The sequence below is a fragment of the Cinclus cinclus genome, chromosome 4, assembly GCF_963662255.1.
Source record: "Cinclus cinclus chromosome 4, bCinCin1.1, whole genome shotgun sequence".
In the NCBI taxonomy this organism is placed as follows: domain Eukaryota; kingdom Metazoa; phylum Chordata; class Aves; order Passeriformes; family Cinclidae; genus Cinclus; species Cinclus cinclus.
The window spans coordinates 64,104,807-64,130,913 of record NC_085049.1 but is presented as its reverse complement, the minus strand read 5'-3'; the positions used below and the strand labels follow the sequence as shown (position 1 = coordinate 64,130,913).

At 39.8% G+C, this 26,107-nt stretch overlaps 1 protein-coding gene across 2 annotated transcripts in view; it reads left to right on the top strand.

Moving 5' to 3' along the window:
- Positions 1-9,311: 9,311 nt before the first annotated feature.
- CRADD (CASP2 and RIPK1 domain containing adaptor with death domain) overlaps positions 9,312-26,107 on the top strand; it is a 74,310-nt gene continuing 57,514 nt past the window's right edge. The window contains exons 1-3 of one of the 2 annotated variants that reach the window (XM_062492379.1): positions 9,312-9,457; positions 9,900-9,940; positions 12,639-12,944. In XM_062492379.1, coding sequence (XP_062348363.1) covers positions 9,928-9,940; positions 12,639-12,944 — 319 coding nt within the window. In that variant the 5' untranslated portion in view covers positions 9,312-9,457; positions 9,900-9,927. Of the gene's footprint in view, positions 9,458-9,760; positions 9,941-12,638; positions 12,945-26,107 lie in introns of those variants that run through there. The other variant, XM_062492378.1, reaches the window with a different exon arrangement.

Sequence of the window (26,107 nt, the reverse complement as noted above, 5' to 3'; positions counted from 1 at the left end):
AATAACTTCCATCACAGTCACGAACACTCTAATCTGCTGCTGTGTTAACATTCTACTACTGTGCCTTTTCAGCCAGGGTGATATGCTTGGGGTCTCAGTGGAAAACACATTGTACTAAAGACCTTTAACATAAATCCCTGGGGGTTTAAAAACACGAATACCAGTGCTGGAGCAAGCAGATTAAGAAGGTAAGAGCTCTAGGGTGCAATGAGACTTCTATGTTGCAAATATAAGAAATTATTTATGGCTTGCTGCTGGCATACTATATAACCAGTCACAGGCCAAGTGTACCCCACAGCAGAGCCAAGCTCTGAGGAACAACAAAGGGCAGACGCAGGGCAGCTTGCTGTTTTTTTTAATAACAGTTCTCCAAAGCACAAGGGCAAGCTGAGGACAAGGAGTGCTGGCAAACTGAAAGGTGGTGATACTTGTAACTAATCAAGATTAGTTACTGTGATGTGAAATCAAATCACTAAACATTGAGCATATTGACCTAGGCTTCATGTCATTTGTATTAGTTCCTGTGAGGAAAAGTAGGCTCTGTAACTATAGTGTGCTCGAAGCTGGGAACAATATTTTAAACCGACTGGAGGGGGAACTAGTCCTCTTTGTATGAAAGAGCAGTTCTTGTCCTCATTAGGATGCCAGTCCTAGGGTTGATGAATTGCACTAGTAAAACTAAACCACAGCATAGCTTGCAGAAAGCTCGGCTTCTATCTAATGCAGCACAGAGGACTGACTTCTTCTGGTACAAAAAAATCTGATAATAGAACATTATTAGATTTCAGTGGTAAAAAGATCTTGCAGGTACCCTTTGTGAATTTTTAGACATGAAAATTTCCAGACATGTTCAAATATTAAAAAAAAAAATCAGTGCCTTTTTTTTTTCTTTACCATATGGATGTTGTAGCTTGTTTGCAGCACTAGCTTTTAAACTGTGGGCCCTTCTGATTATAAAAATTGCTTCTAACTGATACATATCATGTTGAATTGCTAGTACAGAGTGTGCAGCAAAGCCAGTTTCAAAAGTCTAATGCCCACGAGTCAGCCAAATATCATGATAAGGACTTTAATCCTTTTTTTTCAACCCATGTGTTCATTTGGTTTTTCTTTTTTGAGTTTTGGGAGTTTCAGATTTTCCAGTTTATGTCTGAAATGTTAGAGAACCTTTTCACTTTACTTAAACTGAGAATCCTACAATCCTAAAAGGCGATGCTTAAAAAAACTCAACCAAAATAAACATAATCGCAAGGTGAATGATGAAAATGGAATTGGTGATAATATTTAGTTTAGCACTAAACCTAGAAGAAGTGTAAACTAGGGCAGCATTTTAGTTGTATGGGTATCTTTTGGCTAGTAGTATTATCACTGGAGACGGAAAATGGTTTGAGTACAAGACGAGTGGGTAAGAGTGGGAATGTAAGCATAATGCAAGCAGCTGTGCCCGGTGCATTAGAAGTAATTTTATTTTAATCTGATCTGGTCAGTATTGTCCTAATTATATTTTATGTAACCACATGCTAGATAAAAAATATAAAATTATTAGCAATAAGGAAAAGTTGTTTGCTAGACTATGGGGGGCAGAGGGGTTTTATTATATATTACAACAATGAGGAATTTACTCCTATAATGAGACTAAGTCTCATCACCTTGAGAAAACTGAATCTACATATGACAGGGAGGACAGAATTCTGTAGTTGTGCAAATTTCTATACTTTAGCAAAGTCTCATGTTTTAGCAAAATGTTCCTGCAGGTAAATTACCTTGTTAAAGGTTGTTTTAAAAACTGTATTTACTTACATGCTCTATTCAATATTTTTTTCTTGTATTCCTGATAATCCTATTGATTTTTCCTTTGGCTATAATCTTAGACTTTAGCGGAAAGTAAATCAAATGACATTAGGGCTTTGCTCTCCTTAAGCCAAAACACATAATGGAAATGGGAATAAATATCTTTAGACATGGGTATCATGTCTAAGAGTTATTTAAAATAGAGTAAAATAAAATTTATGCCAACTTCGCAGTCATTAAAATAAATCTAACTATCATATTTACTGCTAGAGGAAACAATGGCTTGAAGGATTCTAAAAACCTGTATTGCTAATTCTCAATAACAATAAAAAAGGAGAAATTTTATTTTAAAAATATAGAAATTAATGGAACTTCTACTATCTAAACCACAAAAAATTCTAAATAGAATAAGTAGAAATTAATTGAAAGGTCTGAGCTGAGTTCTGTATGCACAAAGGAAGTGGGGATGACAAGCTGCTTTGGTATCTCAGCCTAGCTCCTGAAAACCACTTCTCTATTAGCATTAGATTCAGCAGGTCTCAGTATTAAGCTACTAGCATGACTGAAAATGCCTGGAAACAACATTCCACTGACACGTAACTTCAGTCACCATGGCCTGAGCCTGCTTTACAACAACATGGCAGAATGCCACAGTATTGGGTAGTCTCCACAACAGGCTGAATATCGGTCAAAGGAACCGGGAGGCAGAGCTGGTTCAGGTGCTGACCATCACTGGTCCCTATCCCCTGTCTTAGACAGAGAGCACACTGCAAGCTAGGTGAAACACAACTTCTCGTATCACAAATATGAGAAAATATTCTGCGTTCTAAGGAGGGAATTACTTGTCTGGCTTTCATGTCTGAAAAGGGACTAGAGCGAAAGGACATGGAAAAACCAGGAGCTCCTGTGAGAGGTGGCACTTCTCACAAGGTGTATCAAACAATTAACCACCTGGATGAGTACAATGCTGAAAGGTGTATTAGTAGAGATAAAAGGTCTAGGGGAACAACTAGTATCAGTACAGTTTGAATCCACACATAGACAAAGTCTGGCTAGATGGCTCAATTTCCAGGGAAAAGAAAATTAGCTTATAGGAAACTCAGTCTGTCCTGGTGCCAGGGATACCAAGCAGGAGAGGGATTAACTGTGTTTATTAATCAGGTTATCTCCAGGGCTTTAAAGGAGCCAGTGCCTCTGAGAAAGTCTATAGAAATACAAAAATATATCACCACAATTATGCTGATTAATCTGATCAATTGTGTATTTTATTCTACTTAGATTCTGTTTTTTAAAAGGGATTGCACCTGTGTTTCATTTTGTTTTCTTCCAGAATTGGAGCCATTACTTTTCCAGGAACTGAAATACCAAAATAATACCACTCCTTTCTATGGTGTTAAGGAGGAATATAACACTGGAGAAAAAGTTATTTATATTAGCATAAGGAATGAACTGGCATTTAGTAGAAAAAGCTTCCAAACACATAATATCCAGGAAAAGTTCAGTGGTGAGTGCTGCAAAAAACAAAATACACTAAAAAAACCCAAATAAACAAATTCAATGCTTCTGTCTTGATTTTTCTTTCACTGGAGGGCAGGGTTCATGCTAGTAAATCCATTTGATTCTAGTCAAACGTTCTATAATTGAAGTTTCATAGATGAGGTTTGCAACTTGGTACGCTGTTAGTGAACAAATAGTGAATGCAGAGGTATGTTAGACATGGGGCAAAACCCGGTGCAAATTCTTATTTTGAAGTTATTTGGATCAGGCTTGATAACAGGTTTTTATGAAAAATCCTTGTAAACCTGGCAGCTGAAAGTGCAAAGATCCCCTTTCAAAATGCTTTGTTACAATTTAACTGAATCTCTGTAGGTTGCAGCCCTGAAATAGGATCTGTTGGGCTGAGTCGCTGTACCCATACTCCGCCTCAGGGGGAATCTCCAAATTTGAGAGATTGCTCTGGGCACCTTATTACAAACATTTGCTTTTTTTTCTTACCCTGTTTGACACCTCTGGAGGGCAGAATAAGTTGTGGATCAACTCTTACTGTTCAAGGGATTTTGAACTGGTTCATTTTCTGTAGGAAGAGCACTGTTAAAAGACTAAGCTGCAATTTATCCATCTGCGAAGCGGGTGGGGGACTCAAAATTCTGTAATTTCTCAGCAAGGGGTGAAAAGTAGCTTATACTTCAAATAACATTGACAAGAACTTCAGCTGCAATGAGGGCAATACCTTTGACTGACTGCACTGCTAAGAAGAGAGAAGGAAGTTAGGAAAGTGAGATCCTTGTCTAACTAGATTGCAGTGGATGTGGCACAGCTCCTTCCTGAGCTGGAGTGCTTCAGACATGTTTTCTGTGTGGGAAACTGCTTGTGAGAAGCTTTTTGGAAAATTCATCTGTTTCTTTTAGCTCCTCTGATAGAGGGAGGATGCAATGCCTGCTTTAGGATGCTTCACTAGCCTACAGACAGGCAGGATTCATTTTTAAAGGGAACAAAATAGATCGACTGAAGTTTTAATCGAAGGATATTTTTTTTTTTTTTAAACAGGACGTACGGGAAAGGTATAAGCAGTGGCAAATATCTTGGTAAGATAACTGTAAAAACATTCCTTGAATCATTACTAGCTCCTCAAGTCTAACCTTAAAGTAAGAATCTTTCAAAATATAGATACTGTGTATGAGTTTGTCCAGTTCAAATCCTGGGAAAGCAACAGAAGATTACAAAAAGCAATAGCTATTCTCTCCCTAAATAAAAGCAACCTTCCAGTCTTTTATCTAAAACATTAGACAACCATTTCATATGGCTGTAATTTGCAAGTAAAATAAGTTGGTTTTGTGAAACGGTTTCAGACTTCAATCTTTAATTAATTTTAGTTATTTGCCAATGTTTTATTTTCAGGTTAATTAGTGATTTTTCTTTGATCTAACATTAATACAGTGGTGCTTTACATTTAAAAAAAATTGTAAATCTGGAATAAATAAGAAATAATAAGAGGCTTGCAGTATTTCATGTGTTTCCTCAAAGAATGTTTAAACTTAAAAATAGAGAACTACAATAATTCATGTATTTGAAGGACTACAAATTCTGAGAAATTCTGAGTCATGTTTTGCAAGTATTAATTACACAGCTTTTTTTATTATTCACTGGATTTTTAAAATTAAATGTATATAAAACTTTTGCATTTGATGCCTGCTTCCTTTTTATAACTATTTCTCATTCAACTTTTTGCTAGGGATTATTTGTATCATAATAAACAGCACAAAGAATTCATTGCAGTATTGCTAATAAACATTTATTTTTATTATGGAAACAAGTGTAAATGTATAGACACTACAGAGTTACTTTAAATCCCATGTTTCAAGATGCTTTAAAACTTTCTGTGCTGTATTTTACCTACATGCTGGATATGCCTTTTAATAAAATACTACTTTTAAGGAAATTTATGACACGTCACCTATATTTTATATTAATTCCTCTCTTTGGTCTCCAATAAATTTAAAGTCTTTATTATTTAAATGAATGGAAGTTACAAAGTACCAGAACAATTATGCAGAAGCCCACAAGCTGATTCCATTCAGGGATGTGCTTCAGTCCTGTCCATCATCTCTTTTTATGAAGGATAAGGAATCATTTTTCTAGTAGCAAACACCACCTGAACAGCGACACCCCTTCCCAACTGACCACCTAATGCCCTCAAATCCTGCCAGCATCAAGCACAGCATGCCTAAGTTTTGGTCACAGTTTAGGCAAACTTTCTATACCAAACCCTTCCCTTCCCTGGCATCAGCCAGGTTTTCACAGTGACTGGCACAGGAGATTTGGATGTTGGCATTACAGAGGCACACAGCTGCAAAGGGGAGTGCAGTGGGGACCAGGGCGAGGAGGAAGAGAAGAGGGAGGAAGGGAAGGGGTTATTGCCTGGGACAGCAGTGGGCAGCAAAGGTTTGCAAGAACCTCATCTGGCCTTCAGACCACCTAGTTTGGCTCACCCTGACTTATATTTTAACACCGTTTTTGAGATGCATCACTTAGAGAAATGTCTCCTGTGCTAAAACTGAAAGGCAAGCATACAAGATATGTTTCTCTTTTCCCTTCTTAATTTCTGAGGTTTTGTGAGAGGTTTAACCAATTAGATGTGTTTTTAATAAACAATTTTTTTTCTTTTGTCCCTAGAACAGGAATGGTGTCCTGCAGACAACTGAAAACAGCATAATTCAAATAGTATAATCCCAATACATAATACACACTGCTTGTGCCAGTTTTAAGAACACATTCGGCCTCTTGTTATCAGCAGAAAACAAACTAGCCTGTAGAAAACAAAATACACACATGCTTGGATAGAGTTTGACTCTGATTAGCATAAAAGATCCTCTCAAAAGCATTATTTAAAAAAATCTTGTTATTCTGATACAGTTTCTAAAAAGGTTTGTGACTCTTAAGTGAGCTTTTAAGAAGTATATAGTAAATGTAAAAATCTGGGGTTATGACTTGGTATAACCCATATTGTCAGAAGAGATACTGCTTAGCTTGGTTCCCACAGATTTGGACTCGTGACCCTGAATTCAGCAGTACTTAAAAGTGTGGCCTGATGACCACTTACGGCCCCTCAATCTGCAGAACCAGACACAACAAGATTTTAAGACTAAAAGTCTGAGGATACTGATGTGCAGGATTGACTGTGGTCCACTGATCAGCAAAGTCTAGGAAATACTCCTTTAATCTGCATGGTTAGCTTTGAGATTTGAGCAGTTAGTGGGGCACTGAGTTGACACCAAACTGGCTCAAATATATATAAAATATATGTATGTATTTGTCCTTAAAACTGAAATAGAACCAAATCATCTCTCTGACGTTTTGTTGAATTTGAACCAGAAGGGAACTGGAAGACATTTAGTGAGGGCTGAACCAAAATTGGACCAAAAGAAAGAATTCAAGGACATGTCTCCTTAAAGTATAAACTCTGTGCATCCTTATCCTGTATCTGTACTACATAATCAAAAGGCTGCATTGCTAAAGATGAACTCAAAACACCAGTAGCATATTTACAGTTTCCACTCAATAAATTAGCAGCACTAGTTATTAACTAGTGGAAGGAAAAGGAAACACCAGATTTTCCCTTAATGAGATTTGGACCTCTGGTGCTGTCTTCCTCCTTCCTAGGCTAATCTGTTTACTTTCACTGCTTTCCTTCTTTCTATCTCTGTTCAGACTGCAAGCAAATACATGACTAAATGCTTACTGTGTAACTGCTATAATTTCCTTGGATGGAATCTGGAGCTGCTCTGTGAATATCCATATGTTTTGCTAACCTTCTAAGACATTCTTGGATAGTATAAAATTTAAAAAACCTAATTGCCTTATCTGGCAAAAAGATATACTAAATGCAAGTGATGTAACTGCTTTGCCCTAATTTTCTATTTTAAATGCAGCCACATTATCAGCAATTAAAAGCAGCTGTCAGGATTGCAATGATGAGATTCTCTGAAGTCTCCAACTTTGGTCACTCCAATTCCAGGTATAATACAGCTCCTTAGATCACAACTGAAAGGAAAAAGAGAGGAAAAAAAGCAGCACTGATAATCAGAAGTGCAAGAAGTCAAGAAAGGAAACTTTCAGTAGCTGTGAAAGGCTGTGCTGAGGAACCATGGTACAGTTAAGTTTGTGGTGTCTCTGCTCCCTGGTGCTGCTCTGTGCTGTTTACAAATGCATCTTCTCACAACTAATATTACAAATGTGGCAAGAAAACTGAAAACCACCTCAGATGTACTTTGGCTACAACAGCAGGATATTTCTTGTTTTGGAGTTACAGATGATGACTTACTTGTGTGGCTTCCAGTGTTGTCAAATATGTTAATGCATTGCTCTGAAGCAACACAGGGGAGTATTTAGATTTTTTTTATGTCTGCATTCTCAGAAGACTAATGTGTGCCTGAGACAAAAAATAAATATTTACCTTGATTTATCAGATATATTGTAATAAGATATTACATACTAATTATCCACAAATTATTAAACCCCCTGTATTATTACCTGGAAATGATTATAGATAAAAGCACTGTGTCATCAAACAAAAACATTTTTTAAAATTGCCAAACAAGTAGCATCTCTGCAGAAGCCATACACATGATAAATGTACCTATTTTTAAAAAACATTTCTTAAAACCAGTACACAAACTTTGCCTCTAAGGCTGATTTACATTCTGTGTCCACATAACTTCTCAACTGTTAGCCACAGGAAAATCAAAGGAAAAGGATTTAAGTTTCCTGAGTGTGACTGCCTATCTTTATGCAAAATCCTGCAGATAAATATCATGTTAAGCATAGGCAGTATGTGAACTCTACCAATAATACTTTTGGTTACATTTTTCTACGGCAAGTATTTCCTGGGTACAACATGTAGGAAAGGCATGTAAAGGTTTCCACAACTAGCTTCCAAATACCCTTAAATTTATTTCAAATGCCCTTAAAACCTGTACGATTAGTCTAAACAGAGTGTACAAATGGGATTCACAAGGTGACGACGTTTCTAGCAGCAGCTGCAGCAACCACCTTTCCTGCTTTTCCAGAGGGTAGGTATTAGCACGCTGTGCAGACCACAGCCGGATTGCTGTGGCCGCCTGCAGCTTCAAAGCTTACAGCACTGGAAGACCCTTTTTTTTTTTTTCACCCTTTCATCGCTATTGCGGTCCCGACATGAAAGGAAAAGGGCTGACACCGCTCAATCCCGTGTGACATCTGACACCTATGCAAAGATGGAAAAAAGTTATTCCATGATGTGTGACAGAAAGTGACACCACCTCTTTTTACAGCTCTGTGAATCACAGTCTTCCCTTTTCTGCCGTACTTCGGTTCCAGATATCCGCATAAATAATAATAAAACAGTATTCACTAACCGAGGAATGAAACAAGAATGTGCAGAGCACTGTGGTAGGCACAAACCAGCTCTTACTTTACTAAATGGTTTTCATCTATTACAGTTTCTTCATTTTCAGGCTGTTCAGATGAAAGCGATGAAGCTAAACGTGTACATTACTGGCTATAATACTGCTCTGTGTTTGATATGACGATACCAGCACCAGGATGAAGTTCAGCTTAGCGCATACTCACAAATAGGAACCCGTATGCCTAGAGAGTTATGAGATCAGCTGTTTCTAATGTCACCAAAACGGCAATTTCGTAATTTCTGATTTAATTTTAGATACAACCCCTCCTCTCGCTAACCACCCCCACCTCCCTGACTCCTGAGAGCGCAGCAGGTCCTCCGAACTCCTGGAAAGGCGCCTCCCTGGCGGAGACACCTCCCGCCCCCGCCCCGACTGCGGCACCGAGCAGCGGCGGCAGCAGCAGCAGCGTCCCGAGGCACGGCCCTTCCCGGCCGGGCCCTTTACCCGAGGCACGGCCCTTCCCGGCCGGGCCCCTTTCCCGAGGCACGGCCCGGCTGCTGCCGGCACGGCCGCTCGGGGCCCGGCTGCCCTCAGCTGACATGGCGGACGGGCCCCTCCTGCGCTGGCGGGCGGGCAGCGGCCGCCCCTCCTCGGCCGGCCCGCAGCAGAGCGGCGGCGGCGGCGGCTTCCGGGGGAGCCCTCTTGCCTTCAACAAAGATGGTGCTCTCCGCGCAAGCTCCGCGGGCGCCGGCGCGCCCTGGGTAGCTTCCCGCTCCCCTCGTGTAAGTACGGGGCGGAGGGCGGCGGGCGCTCCCCTCACACCGCTCGCTCGCCCGGCCGCTGCCTACGGCTCCGCTCGTCCCGTCCCACCCCAGGCGCCGGCGAGGGGGAAGCGGCAGAGCGGAGCCGTTCGGCGGCACCCCCGGCACTGCGGGGGCCGGGCGGGGGCCGGACTTCCGCGGGGGGCCGGGCCGGGGCGGCGGGGCCGCCTCCGCTGGCGCGGCCCTGCCCGGAGGGAGCGCGGGGGCTGGTGCTGCCCGCGGGGTGGGGTCGGGCCGGGGTGCGCGCCGCTGGCTCCTGGCTGTTCCGGGAGCAGCAGAGCTGCCCGACCTCGGCAGGGAAGGCGTTAAAAGCAAAAGTTGCTTTTTTTTGGAGGGTGTGTGTGTTTTTGTGTGGTTTTTTTTGTGTTTGTAAGTAACTAAGTCTAAGATTTTTAACCCCTAGGCTTGCTGTGAGTAGCCGGTATTCATTCATGGGTTATGCAGGTGAGTGTAGTTGGTGTTCTGAAAATGGTGAAATGTTCCTAGCAAAAGACCTAAGTGAACGTGCCTTTTAAGCATCAGAAGGGGTTCTTAACAGAAGTTTTATCCCCGTTCATGGACAATTGCTATGTCAGAAACAGAAAAATGCAAACCTGTTTGTGTTGGTGTGGTTATGAGTCAAAGATGAATTTTGAGAAATATCTGGGGAATGTTTGAACCACATAATCTTTTGGGTAAATGGACATCTCATATTTTTAATTTTATGTAAAATTATTAGATTAAATTTAATTCAGATCTTTATTTGAATCCCTAGATACAGACTGTGATTAAAATGAATTTGCTAATTCTGTGTTGTACTGAACTCTGTCCCAACACTGTTACACATCAAAATCCTGGTGTATTTCCATGTCTAGCTGCTTAGTTCCTAACTCAGACATTTGTTTCTCAAAGTAAACACACATAAAGAAATACTTCATCATTAAACAGACCTTAGAAATCAGTATGCCCCATCCTGGAGGTTTAACAGGTTTGCTTTAAACCCTCAGTTGTATGCACTCTGCAGTCAGCAAGGCAAAGGTCTTGTTTAGCAGAAATTCCCCCTTTAGATTACTGGCTTTGATAGGCATTTCTTAGTGCCCAAAGGTACAAACCTTTGGTTTTTAAGAGCTTTATTTTTGAAAAGTGTTGGCTACTTTGGTCATGAAGAAGAGGAACTTGTAAAGTTCTGTACAGTCCTCATCCAGCACTTGAGGAGGCTCCTGAATGGGGACTCTCAGGACCCATTCAGAATGTGAAACAAAAGTTTTGTAAGTTTTTAAACAGTTTTCTGCCTGGGTTGAGATGACTCTCTCAGTGGTGCTGCTGGATGCCTTTTGTGAACTCTGTAAGTGCTGCATGAGCTCAGGGGTATCCTCCTAGAAGGAAGAAGTGGTAGGATTTACTGCCTGAATTTTGCTGTAGTCCAGAGATTGCTTCCTGTAGTGCAAAGGTACTGTGTTGGAAACCAGAATCTTCAGCTTCACCTGTCCAAAATTAGGATCCTAACATCAAGCGGGAAAATCCCGTTCTCTTTCTTGCCTGCTCTTTTTCTCTTTTCCTTGCTTGCACTGCTGTCTCAGTCCACGATGGAGTTTGATGTTTGAACTCTGCTTGGCAAACTAGCATTTCTCAGGGACGTGGGCTGGCATAGCAGTGTTTGGTTCCCACATGATCCCTAGCCAGAAGGTAAGCGTCTTGAAATTCACTAGAGTAGATCAGAAATTCACTGGGTAGCCCAGGAAAGATGGAGTCCTCAAGGAAGATGCTTTCCAGCAGTGCTTTTGGCACTTGATGGAAGCATTTTTGGAAAGTAGCTTTGTCAGAGGATGTCGCAGACAGGGCTTTCCAGTCTCTCTCTCATGGCACTGTACTCTTGCAGTCTGTCCAAGGTGACATTTACATGTCAACATGTTCCATTGGTCACCCTCCTGGATTTTAACAACCAGGCCAACCAAACAATTTGATGGGGCCCTGGGAGTCAGTAGGCACCTCTGATGGTAAAAAGACTTTATCAGGTTTCATGCAAAAGCTTTGAAAAGTCTGTTCTTGTAGCCTCAAGCTGAATGAAGTAGAGTTTATACAAGGTCTAGCGGTTCAAACAGCAGTGTCTAGTTTAATTATGAGAAACCCTTTTGGTAATCATACTCAAAACCTGCTGCCATTTTTTGACTTCATTATTTAGTAATGAGAAAGTACTTGTGTTGTCCAGTAATTTTCTTTTTCAAGTGCCATTAATGGGCCCAGGGACATGTTTGTCATTAAGGACTAGACTAGACACTTTGATTCAGTGTGAAAGTCTGGCGTGGACTGTTGACTTGATCTTGGATGAGCTGCTTGGTCTCGCTGGGCCCTGATTTTTCTTCTGTAGAGTGGCTATAAAACGCATCTTTTTCAGCTTTTGTCTAGTCAGAGTGTTAGTCAAGTGAAATGGAAGCTGGCAGAGGGAATCTGATCACTTCCTGGGAACACATTAGAAGAGAGGGAAAAGAGCTACTTAAGCTAGGGAACAGTTTTGGCAGAACAAATAAATAGAAGTTTTGGCCTATAAATAGAAAGGGATAAATTTGGGATGGAAATTCAGAGAAAGTTTCTTCTCATCAGAACAGTTGAGTTCCAGAGCAGTCTTCCAGGATGATTCAAGGGTGAATATGACGTGTAGGCCAAAGCTACCTGCTGATTCTGTCCCTGCTGCTGCTGCTTCTACCTGGCTGAGGTGCATCTACCAGTCCTGCTGTTGCTTTGGTAATTTTATCAGTGATCAGGTGTGACATCTCTTTAATTTTGTGTGGCTAGTGTCTCTTAAGGAGTGGAAAGTGTTTTAGCTGCCTTTAGTATGGACTGTGACCAGTTAATAGCAGGATTATTTGGCATGGGTTTCACACCAGCAAAGGACTGGTCTTTGCAATGCCAAATGTTCTATTCCTGTCTAGTATTTCCCAGAAATTGCATCGTTTTACCTCGTGAGATGGTGAAATCTGAGTGGAAAGAAGATGATGGGGGTCATTAGTAGTTTTGCCCCATTGGTGATTCTGAGTTTGGAGTTTTCTCTAAAGGTTGAGAGGTGTCAGACATCACTTTTGGATGTTCAGATATCACTTCTGGATGTTAAAGGTTGAAGTATTTTAGTTTTACACGTTTCCTTACTCCTTTTTGCACACTCTAGGTTGCCAGATGGATGCCAGAGACAAGCAGCTTTTACGCTCCCTGCGCCTGGAGCTCTGCACAGAGGTGCTGGTGGATGGACTCGTTATTCAGTATCTCTACCAAGAAGGGATTCTCACAGACAGTCATGTTCAAGAAATAAAAGCCCAAACCACTAGTCAGAGGAAAACCATGATGCTCCTCGATATTCTTCCCACCAGAGGACCCAAAGCTTTTGATGCATTCTTGGACTCCTTACAGGAATTCCCGTGGGTTAAGGACAAGCTGATCCTGAAGCGTAAGGAAATGACAATACAAGATCCTTCAGGTAAGGCCAGGGTTGCTGTTGTTGCTATTTTGAAGTTTGTTCTCAAGGCATAATTTTAAAAGCATTGAATGTGCTGGTAATTTCAATGTGCTGGTAATATGCGTTGTGCAGACTCATGATACCGAGAAAAGGGAACAGCCTGAATTTCCTGGAAGCCGCTCAAACACCAGGAAATATTGCAAAGTTTGAGACAAGAGCAGGGCTGAGTTTCAGGAGACAAGGAGACAGCAGGAGGGGCTACCTTGGGAGAGGCTGGGATATAGGAGGCCCCATAATCCATTGCCTCAAGGGAATGGACTATAAAAAGTAGTTTCGACTGGCTGCAGAACAGTTTCTTCACCATCCATATATAATACTGCTTAATTAATGTATGTTTTACAGTGGTTTGCTCCTGAACCATTTATGTTTACAGAGTTTTTATTCGTTTACTTTTATTATGATTTTAATGTAATTTTGATTTAGTACTATATGCTAATTTAGATTTATTTAGGTTATTATATTTAGTGGAGTGCAAATATCTAGGATCATTACTTGCAAAATTACTAGCCGTTGCTTATTTTTAAAACAAATGTAGGAGCTAACTGGATATTGAGTATGATCTCTGGCTTTTTGGCATCTAAATGTACCTCTAAAACTAGTTTTCTAGACTTGATGTTTGTTCAGATGTGATTTCTTTACTGGTCTATGCATGCAATTGCTGAGCTCTTTTGAAGTCAAGACAACTGCTTTAAATGCATGTTTCTTGTCCCAGATTCTGGCAGCATGCACTGGCTAACCTCATGTTACCAATGAGGTAGTGAAAAAGTCCTCATTTGGGAACATCTTTTCCAAGCAGCCGGATTAATCGTTCTCCAAGCCCTTCCCTCCTGCTGTACCCCCATTTGAGTTTGGTCCTACATATTTTGATGCACATGACGTGTGATTTTTCCAGTGTCAGTGTGCTTTGCGTGAGACTGAAAGCCTGTGAAGAAGGGTGACTATGACCCACTGACCATCATGTGCACCTGCGTCTCAGTTAGCTGCATGTTCAAGAACATTTTGTGAAGATCTGCTGGACAAATCTGAGATTATCTTACCTTAGGATATTTTTAATGGAATATTGTAACAGCTGTTCTTTCTGTTGGTCTCTGTGTACGTTGCTGTGTGCGTGCTTGGAAATGAGTAAATAATTTTCAGAAGTTTGGGAATAAACGTCCTATACTGCCTACAAGTTCTCAGCATAATGCAAACCATGGCATTGAGTGTGTTGGAAAAGGCTTTACTCACTTAAATACTGTCATGCTTGTGCTCTTTATTTGCCTTACAAATCAGCCTCTTTGTTTGATAATTGCTGCTTAAGCTGGTGAATACAGCTTACAGTTACAGACACACAAAGCCATTAAATACAGTCGGGATCATGTAGTTTGTTACTGAAAAAATTGTTACCAATTTTTGTCCTTTTGATTGTTTTGTGGATAGCTTGTTCCTGCTCTTGATTGCTTGTGACTAGTGTGATGGATTTCTGCATATCAGGTTCTCTGGTTTCGAGTGGGCTGACTGTACTCGACAGTCCTATTGCCAGATTTTGTGTGTAAATTAGAAAAGGCTTCCAGGTTAGATCAAAGGTTACTGTTATTTTTATGGTGGCAATACAGAGAGTAAGAACAGGATAGGAGGCAAAAAGCCAAGTTTGTTTTAATATTTAGGCATGTTCTTTAGAAACCAAAGAAAGAGAGCACCATCTGTGCCCTCATAAATGCTGAGTGCGCCCTGGAATGAATTGGAAACTATGGTGGCAGCATCAGTGCTGATTACATGCAAGAAAATGTGGTTTGGGATAAAAAGCTTCGCTTTGCATTCTAACAACAGACTTGGAAGTTTTTGTCTTGGCAGAGTACATGAACATATGCTTAGCCTTAAGCATGGAAAAAGCCATTGGCTCTAATAAAACTATAAGCACATTTAAAATTGTGTGTTCTCTAGTGCCATGTTAGATAACTTCTGTCTTATTGGAAACTATTCTTATAGCTGATTATTTGTCAATGATAGTTTGTTTTAAAGAAGCCATTTGTGGTGAAAAAAGCTTGCCACATATGCACTATCCTGCTTTTAGACCCTAAAGCTTTTAAAATGGAAGTCCATTTTATGTCCCCAGATTTTAATTTTTTTTTCCTTTGGATCATAAATACTATGGAAATGGAATACTGTCTTTTTGCTTGCTTATGCTCAATTAAATTATGTTAAGGAAAGTACCCTCTGTTTTAACAGACCCTTTTCCAGGACTAAGGAGTGGTAGCAAATTGATCCTGGATGGAAGGTTTTATTTTAGTCTTTTCTTTCCCAGTGATTACATGTAGGATTTTTAAAGTCAGTAATTAAATAGACTTAGATTATGTCTATCTGAGCCTGAAAACTGGCATGTACACAGTGATTTTTTTGATGTAAGCCTTTGAATTATTTTGCATTTTGTTCAAAGAGATCAGGCTTTCTATCCTTTCTTCCTCTGAGAAAAATATAGTTGGTTAAAAAACCCCACAACTCTATTTTTTATTTAGGAACTTTTAGTTTATTTTCTTTTCCTGGTAAAAAACAAGCTCAAACCTACAAATCAAACAAACAGCAATTTCAGAAAATCAGAAATAAAAATATTTTGGTTGATGTTGTATAAATATGATCTGGTGGACCAAGCAACTGTAAAATGGAAGCCAAAGTCTGAGATCTAGGCAAGACACTGCCACTGACTCATTGTGAGTCTTTGAGCAAACTGTTTCAAGGCAATGGATTTATTGGTTCCCAAGTTGTGTAACTCGGTGTAATGTTCCTGGAACAGCATAGAGTGGAACTGTAATGTGGCCCAGGATTCAACCCAGACTATGCTGTTTGGCTGCTTGCAAATAAATGAACTTTAAAACCTCTGATATCCTGAGTTTTATTGCTGAATGTCAGTTGACTTAAAAAAATAGTTTTGTGTACTGTTTTCTGATGTAGTTCCATTGCACACAGAAGACCTTAATCCTGCAGAGCATGAGGATTAGTTTTTCCATGAGAATCAGGGGGGTGATGTGCAGGCAGGTAGGGCCACTTGCATCTGTGTAACTGAAGCACAGAGACCCAAGATTTCTTCCCCTTGCTTGTTTACTTTATGCAAGGACAGCCTTTTGCCTAGGGTACCCTTTCTTCTCTCTCCTATGGATCTGTCAGATGGCCACAGCTTTGAGGAAACCTTCTCAACTATGCTAGGGAAAGCAGAGTTATAAAGCCCCAAAATATCAAGAAGGAAGTTTAAAGTAGTTCGCTTTTGGAGGTAAGTGTTTATGACTTTAATTGATTTAAGGGTGATGGGGTATCTTCCTGGCTTGTATAACAACCTGTGATACCAGTTCACCCTGTGCAAAGTGGCATTGCAAGACTTAACCATTATAAACATCAACCACAGCTTGAGTTTCTGGTTTTGAAGATCAAAACTGCTGCCATAGAAAGAGTTAACAAAAGTAATGTCTGTCTGTTTCATTGGGAAAAGACTGTTCTGGTTTTTCTGCCCTAGTTTGGATAACTTTATGCCTTTGTCAGGAACATAAATCTTCAATATAGTCTTAAAATTCCTATGAAAAACTACAGCTGTTGGCAACAGAATTCTCTTCTTTCTAGGAACAGCAAATAGTAACAGTTACCCGATATTTTTTGCGCTAAATAAAAAAAATACAGGTTTTGATGGTGTTTGTTTATCAGATTGTTTTTCTAATCTCTCCCCGCTTGGGAATTTCTCAGCCCAAGTATTATATTTCTCTCCGTAATACATGTGCCGAAAAATAATTTACTTCTAAAAGTGTTAGTACGGCATCTCTTTGTAGTATAGATTTCTTCATTCCACAGGAAATTGCAGCATACTGAGAACAAAAAAGTGAGATACGGCGTTTGCCAAAGGAATCCTGGAGCAGCTGCTGCTATCTGGCAAATGTTAGTGAATTTAGGACATTGGAATTGCCATGGGAAAGCTGTACTCTCAGAACTAGGCAGGGAATATTTTCTAATGCATATTTTTGTTGTGGTACCTAGTCAACATTAGTGTCCTGCTAGACTTGGGTGTTCATTTGAACAAATTTTAGTGTTGAGGTTTTTCCCTGTATGTGTGGGGAGTGTGTGTTGCCGTATAGCTTTATAAAGCTTCATGTTGTGTAACACTTTGGCTGAAACATGCAAATACAAAACAAAGCAAAACATGTACTTATACTGAGAAAGCCAGACATCCTTCCATCCCCTCCCAGCTTTCCCAAAGTCCTTTTTCCACAGCTGGGTTGTAGATTTCTAAGAATTTGGATTCAAATGCAAAAGCATTAATACATGGGGAATTTTAGTATCTCTTCTTACCTTTTGTTGGCTGCTTCCTGCCCTCTTCCTATCCTGCTTCCTCTCCCATCTAATGCAGTGAGGAAACAGCCTGATCCCTTGCCTTTTCCATTTAGGTGTCAGATAGGAAAAGCAGCTGAGGAATCCCTTTTCTCTCTCTAAAATGGTGGACAGAAGACGGTAGTTTTTTTCTCTCTTCTCTTTCCCTCCCCTCTCTTGTATAGTCCAGTTGCAGAAGGAGGAGTTTCCTCCCATGTATGTCTGAAGGAAAGGGATGGGCTTAGCAGCCTTGGCCTCGCTTGTTGACCTGGAGATGAAGAAATGCCCTTGTGCTACATCCTAATGCCTGGAGGCTACAGGAAATGTTCCCTGGTTATCTGGAGCAATTCAAAGGCATCCTTATAGGAGACTTTCCCAAACTCTTTTCCACATTCCCATCTCCCCTGAAAATCGGGTGTTACATTTATGGCTTTGGCTGTGTTCCTGACCGCAGTGAGATTTGTGAAGTCTGGCATTTAAGGTTTGTGCACACACTCAATATTAACTGTATGCATCACGACATGGACAAGTAATTGACTTCTCTGGTACTGTGGAGCATTCTGTGTATGTATTTTTAGCTTACTATGTGTATAGATTTTTTTTCTTCTTTCAGTTTAAGGAGTATCTGCTTTCTTTTTTTTTTTTTTTTTTTTTTTGCCATGTTCATAATTCACTGGCTTTAAGCTGCTTATGTCTTACATTTTCACTTTCAGAAGCCTGAATCTTAGGCATCAGTGTTAGGAAGTAGTGTTTCCAGCCTCGAGCAGTCTTTTTCACCTAAGTTAATGGAACGATATACCTATACTTGGTGTTGTACTCAGTAACACAAATGTGTGAGGCTAATAACAATACTGTAGAGTTAATGAAACATATAGACCTGGAAACAAGAAAGGAGGAGTGAGTTCTGGCAAGAGAAATGTTTAGATCAAATACTCTCCTGGTGTAGGAAGTGGAGACATCTGTGTGCTGACCAGACTTTATGCCTTCCAAAGTTTGCTGCTTCCTCAAGGACTGGATCACAGAGGTTGCCAAGACCTGGCCAATCATTAGACTTTGCTACTCTCTCATATGGTGATAATAATAATTCAGCAGATAAAGGATGACTGCAGGGCTCGGTGATCCCATGTGAAGGGATTGAGTCCAAGCAGTGTTCTCCACAAATCCATGGAGCTGGATGGGATGAGTCTGAGAGCTGAGGAAGCCAGATTATGTCTTTGAGAAGCTGTTTTCTGTCATGTTTGGTAGGCTGTGATAAGCCAAATGCACCAAATGTAGTAAAGTAACAGGGAACAGCCACCTTGGGTATACCACAGGTAAATCAAGCTTAACCAACTTGATTCTTGCCTTGTATAATAAAACAGCTGTCTGTCAATGACAGCAGCAGATTTCATTTAATTGACTTCGGCAAGGCTTTCAGCACAGTCTTGTAGCATTCTTGTGGCTGTCTTTCTCCTCAACTTGCATCACAATATGTTAAAATTGTGCCGATGTTTTATGTTTCCCAAAACATGCATAGATGCAGTCCTCTGTGATGCTTGAGATCTTTTGTTCATTCTTGCCAAGTTCCCATAGTTGGTCTTGTTTGCAACCATTGAAGAAGCTTTGTACAGACAGTGATAATTATTTTCTGGAGCAGACTGGAAACTTTCTTGTAAGGACTTGATTCTGCAGCTTGATAAAGCCACTTGTAAGCATAAAAAAATAATATGAAGTTGTTATTTTTGCATTATGTCATCAATATAGGCATTCTGTCAATGCTAATTAATGGCTTTTGTGGCCCATAGATACATGCTAATATATGTTCTGGAGTAACTGAGAAAACTTTCTAATTAAGATTGTCTAGGCTTATTTTTATGAATTTTTTTCTTCATTAATATTCTCCTTCAGAGCTGACCAGCTCCTCTTTTAGCACCTTAACCATTGCCTTGTAGTATCATCTGAAAATGTTTGTTTAATTTTTATATTTTTATTGCACAGGAAAATCTGTTGTCTTTTATAAATCAAGTCTATGCATGCTATTTAAAAGCCAACCAACCAGACAGCACATTCACCTTAACGTATCTGGGCTGTGGGGGCTGCATAACCTCCCAAAGTCAGTAAAAATGCTAAGTAGTGTCTTTCAGTAAAAGTTTTGCTTCTGGTGAAGTCAGAGGCCTGACTCCTGTTGACCAGAGCAGGACAAAGGCTTTGCCACTAAATGACTAAAATGTTCTCTCTGGTGAAAGAATGGGTGCTATGCTGTCTTCCCTGCACTGCCACAGCAGCATGACTTGACCTTCAAAGAAAAATAACTTCTACATCTGGAAAGCTATTACTAGTTTAGGCTCCACACCCCTTTTGCCTGTCAACTGAGAATATCAGCAGTGGTGTGACTTAGTTCTGACCAGGAAATGTCACTTGTATGTCAAAGGTCAGGAGTTTCTTCTAGGATACAGTTAATTACACATGGTTAGTGTATCTTGAAGCCCTCCCTGCACTGTCATATGCAACTAAATTTTCATTCCAGATTTGTTTACAGTCATATATTTGTTTATGCAAGGAGAACTAGAGCACCCAAGTATCACTTACTACCTCCAAGTGATACAGTTTATCTTGTTAGAAGAGTTATTGTTTTAAGACTTTTAAAGCTAATTTTTATCTACTTGGAAATTGTGTAATCAGAAAACCAGTCTTGTTGCTTCTTTTTCCCATTAGGCCGTTGTTCCAGTACAATGTCAGAGCTTCTTTATCTTTTTCCTGCCCTTGCTTTTTATGTGAATAAACTTGTTGATGCTAATTAATGCCCCTTGTGCCCCTCAGACACACACTCCGGAGTAACTGAGAAAACTTGTAACTGAGTAATTAGTTCTTGCAAATGAGAAAACCTCATATATTGATGTATTGGCAAGGAGTTGTACATGAGTTTTGATGCTCTCCACTGCTGCAAACTGAAGTGAAGCTTTGGTGTTCCTTCCAATTTACTTTTAGAGAAGGAGACAATTTGATTTATGCTATAGGGTTTGCATGTGCAGGAAATAAGCATTAATGCACTGGTTCAAGGTAAATAAATCAGTATTAGTGCACCACTTCTTCTGTCAGCCTTCTTAATCTTACTGTTTCATCACTTTGCCAGAGATTTTCAAAAGTACTCATTGTTAACACAAGCTCATTCAACCCTTCTCTTGTCAAGGTCAAGGGTAAGCTCCGCTTAGATTTAAAGAAGACAATTTTAGTCCTGTGCATATGCTTTGAAAAGTTTTAGCTTTCATTTGTAGTTAGCAATATGCTGACATTTTTAACAAACAGCCTGTTTCAGTTTTTGATTTTTCTAATAAAAACGTGTGCTAGGAATGGTTAAAAGAACTTCGACAGGCAAAGGGCTGACTAAGCCCCTTGCCACCCCCAGCGATCTCTGGCTGGCTCTGGTGGCAGGTAGGCTCCCTCCACAGGCAGGTGGTGCTGGCTTTAAGCAGGGGCATAGGAATCCTTAGCAAAGTAACCACTGAGAAAGAAAAGCTGGAATCAAAAGGAAAGCCAGTGCTTTTTAGTATATTTTTGTGAAGAAAATATTTAACTATTATTTCATTCAGTGTAGGCAATGGCTTTGTTTGCTTGGCTTTTGAAAGTAACATGTTCTTTATTCATACTCCTCTTCCATTTAATTAAAAAGTAATTTATTTCCCTGTGATCCAGTTCTGCTGCATCCCACATAAGATTAGTTTAATATTCATATTCTTGGCCATCAATTGCTGCAGTTAGGGTGGCAAAATGCTCTTACCATCCTTTTGGTTCATGTACTCATGTGGACCTATGAGTACGTCTGCAAAGTGCTTGTTTTAGAAGCAACTTCAGGTTATAGCTAGAAATGCTATCCGGCTGTTTGCAGTAGAAATTAACTCAGGATTCTCAGGACATTCCTCTTGTTGGCACCTGGATTCTAAATGGGGAGCCATAAATCGTTCCCCAGCGAGCTGCTGGTTGTGCTTTCAGCCAGGTGCCCAGGCACTGCAGCTCTTGGTGTCAGTGCATCCTGGACACTTGAAATGCTGCTCTGGGCAGGTGCCAGGCTGCCTGTCAGCCATGCCAAGCAGTGCAGCACCTCACTCATCACTGCTGTTGGGATGCACCGCCAGGCCTTCCTCCGGCGATTTCACCCACAACACTGAATCCTGTGGGTATTTGCAGCACACTCCTGTCAGACAGGGCTGTGCTCCTGTCAGACAGGGCTGTGCCCCTGCCAGCTGCTGGCAGCGAGGTGCAGCTCTTCACATGGAACAGTGTAATGTTGGTATCACCCCATAATGTAACAGGTAGGATACCTCCTTGTGACTTAATGTCTTAGACACTTCCCTAATAAACTCGTCTATGGTTTATATAAGCAGTGGCCCTTCAGCTGTGTTTGTAAATATTTTGTGGAGGCATAGCTCCAAGACAGTGCTCATATATTTGAGTAGAAGTTGGAGTAGAAAAAAGTCCTTTCCAGTAGTTGAAAGAACTTTTTCTAAGTCCTAGAAAGAGATAGGACCTGAGTTCCTCTCTTTGTTTCACCTGGGCCAATTGAGGCAACTTCATAGTTGGTGTGCTGGCCTTTGTGAATCCCCTCCTTAATGCCCCTAAGTTACCTCAGATACCATGCATGGATTTCAGCAGAATAATTTGGAACTGTTCTGGGATAAGGGAATTCAAGACAAACCTGTGTCCCTGCCTTGCACCTGAATGGAGTAGAATAGACCCTGTAGCTGAGAGTCTTGCTAGCATTTATCATTGTTCATGTTTCATTCATCCTAGTTCTCATACATAGCAATGTTAAATGGATCTTTAATTTGTTCAACTAAGTGCAATACTCCTTTTCCTATGCAGAGGGTAAATGCACACACTTCACTTGTCTCTTTAAAGTTGTGACTTACGTTAGGGGTTGTTCAGCTTCCACTATAACAGATGGGTGAAATACAGAAGAAGAAATGAGTAATACCTGTTTAGCACCAATGTCTATTGTTTATTAAAAGGCTGTTACCATGCTTCTGTTGAGATGAGATAAAGTTGTCTACCTCCTGGCATGGCACTACATTGATCTGATACCTTGCACAGGACAAAACCTGAAAGGAGCTCCTCCAGAAGACAATAGTCATTTTACATGTTGTCCTTATTCCGATTAGTGGAAGCATGTGCATTGCTAAAATTTAATTGGAATAGCTAATTTAAGAGATCTGAGTTAATATATTTTTATTGTCAAACTCAACCTGCAAACATTTGTGTGTGTGTGTCTGTGTGCTTGTCAGTATGCTCATTGGCCTCAGTTAGATTATTTGCTCCAAGTTCACTTTAATTATCCACAGGATTGGGCTATAATGTATATATAAACAGAGTCTGTAGGAGTGAAACCAACTGTGTTTCCACTGAAGGAAGTACAGGGAGTCCATGGGAATATTATAGGGTTGTATATGTCTTGTTTGGGTTCTGTTAGAAATTTTCTTTTGTTTTGCAATTTTCCACCTACAGTAGTGTAAATAATAAATATCGAGTCATTTAAAGAAAAAGTGTGGTGCCTTTCTATTCAGACTAATACCATGAAGAATTGGAGTGCAAACTCTGCTTTTCACTTGAATGTCGTTTTCTAGCCTGCTGCATGACAAGGTGTTTTCCTGGCTAATGCTGATCAGAGACATTCCTAGTGTAATTAAATGTCCACTGCAGTGTTCATTTTGCTGTTGGTATGTGCACCCTTTTACAAAATTATTGGCATACCAGGCTCTGGTTTAAAGAATTTCTGCCTTGTTTTTTTTTTATTTTTTGTTTGTTTGTTTGTTTGTTTGTTTGTTTGGGTTATGGGGATTTTTGTTTGTATTTGTTCGGTTTTGTTTTTGTGGTTTTTGTCTGGGGTTTTTTTTGTTTTGTTTTGTTTGTTTTTTGTTTTTTGGGGGATTTTTTCCACAAAGCCAGATATTAAGGGAACTGTAATTTACTGCCTTGAATTTATGATTTAACAGCTTTTACTTTCACTGCTCAGTAGCTCATGCACTTGGTAAAATTCTTCCTGTATCAGAGTATTTTTGTTGTCTGATTAGAAAGGCACTGTGGTTTCCTTCTCTTGTTCTGTATGCACAAATATATTGTTTCTCCCAATTCAAAAGTTCTTTCACAAGTGCTGAAATTACTTAAGGACTCTAAGAAAAATAATCTTGATAACCATAGCAACAGTAATCCCATGACTTTCTCTGTAAGTTTTCTCTGTTTAAATTACCTGTAAATGTTAGGAAAGACAGAACTGTTTGCTTTTGTATATAAACCTTTTACATTGGTCTTAGATTGTGTGTATTTGTTAGTGTCTGGCCCCCAAAACGGTGCCCCTCAAGGCAAAGTACACTACATCTTGGTTTTGCAACTTCAGCATTCTTTTAATATGATCAGATATTGGGTAACTTTTGTCTGTAAAGCTTCTTAGCTCTAAGTTGAAGAAATACATAGAATGTCTCTATCTTGATACTGCTTTTATGCCAACTGATTCCTCCTGGTAGGGTTATGAATTATTTGTACAATCATAATTCCTAGTGCTTCTTCTACTAAATAATACACTGTCTACTTAAAATTGCAAACCCTCCCATTTATGTACATACAGACAAACACTATGTTTTATGTGTTGTCCTTAACTCATAGATTCATTCTTGGACAATTATCATGTCAGCAACATTGTCTGGGATACACATATCCAGACAAGCCTAGAGCTCTTCAGACTTCATCACTGTTTTGCATTACTGCCTGTGGGTTAATTATGAACTCTTTCCACACATGGCTGGAAAACACCAGAAGTTCTGGAACTGGGGCTCTAATAAGTTTAATTAATTAATTAATCAATTAATCCTGGTGCATCAAAGTGGGCACAGAGTCCCAAAGCATGCCTGTTCTTGCTGGGGAGAGAGAGGTAATAAGAGATTCTGTACTTCCAGGCATTAATTACCCTTCTGATTTGGCACCAGCTAACATTTGTACACCTCTCGGATATGCACCAATAAACAAAATCCTTTTCTCCTGTTCTGTGCTGTAAGTGTAGCTTTTTGCTTTTATTATTGCTCAGTTCCTGCTGACTGTACAAGCTGTTGCCACAACCCTTTTACTTCCCACAGAGCTATGACTATTTAGTTACTCAGACTCCTAATTTAATCTTGTGCATCAAAAAAAGCATTTATATTATCATTTAAAAATGAAAAGCTACTCTCTGAATAGGTTAGGTCCTGTCCTTCATTGAGTAAACTAATACAGGAGTAGGGTATAAAATCCTATACCCCTTACATGAATTCTTAAAATAACCTCCTTTATCTGATTCCAGTCATGCCTATGCCACAACTTTAGAGCCTTTTTCCCATTCTAGATAGATTTTTCATTCTCAGTTTACTATTTTCCTGTTCATAACCATTTTATATATCAGTGAGCATTATAACACATAGTTCATTTAATTCTGGCATACAAAGCACATTGGTCATACGTACCAGAGAAAAGTTTAATGTAATTTCTGTGAATGAGTGTCATTGTATTGAATATTTAAAGATCTAAAAGCAAAGTTATTAACTGGATCTTTCTCTAGGATTGCACGTTCTGCCTTTGTAGGGATATTTGGAATGGGTACATTATTCATATGCTTTCTTACCACCTTCTGAGTCCAATGGTATCACAAGGTTAAAAAAAAGTCATAGGCACATAGAATATATAAAGTATGAAAAGCTGTCTGCTTTGCCTCACCATGGGGTACTGCTGTGAGTTATTTGCATGCTTATTAGAAAATGACATTGAAATGGGATATTGTGTTTCAGTTTTTGGATATAATTTCTTCCTTGTGTGAAAAATTGTCAGTACCAAAATAACCCTGAAGTAGCCTTCTACAAAACTGTTCATCATTTTTTTGCAGAGGTGACATGCAAGCTTGCTGAGATGATTTTTTTATCTCTTCCAGGATGTTATATATCAGATACAAATTCTAATTACAGTTACAGTTATTTAAGTATATATATTTATTAACTATACAGTTACAGTTACTGCTTTTTCCTTACATCATTGCAGCTGTATAGCAATAGGCACTGATTCCTGACCACAGCTGATGGGCTTACTCCTCATACTGTGCTTTATAGATTTCCTCATCTTTAAAGAAAGGGCTTTCTCAAGATGGAATCCTATCCTATCCTATCCTATCCTATCCTATCCTATCCTATCCTATCCTATCCTATCCTATCCTATCCTATCCTATCCTGTCCTGTCCTGTCCTGTCCTGTCCTGTCCTGTCCTGTCCTGTCCTGTCCCGTCCTTGTATAAGCTGCATTACAAACTTACTAGTATTTTTTGCCTTACCTTAGAGTTGTAGGGATGTATAAGGCTTTAATTATTTTTTTCCCACCTGTAGGATCTATTATGTTATTTGTAATATTACTTCCCTTATAGCAGACTTGCAGTTGCTCAGAAAACTTTCTACACCTGTCTTAGCTGTAAAAAGAGAGATGCCTGAGGTTTTGTTCAGCATGCCTGTACTATAACCACTTGGAGGAAGACAGTGGAAGGACAGCCATGCTGGTCTGTCTTGCTTAATACACCCATGGTGCCAAGGAACTTGTTGTTAACCTTTGCCAGGCTCTGTCAAGCTGAATGTGCACAGTGCCATGAAAAGGAAGATTGACTGGGGGAATCCTAATAGACAGGACCTCTTTCCACTCCATTCTACTATCCTCTCTCCAGACAGAGAAAAATGGCATTGGAGATGCCTTGTTTGAAATTCCCCTTTGGCCCTCTTTTCTTACATTTTTTTAACACCTTGACCCTCAAGCCTCTCTTTTACC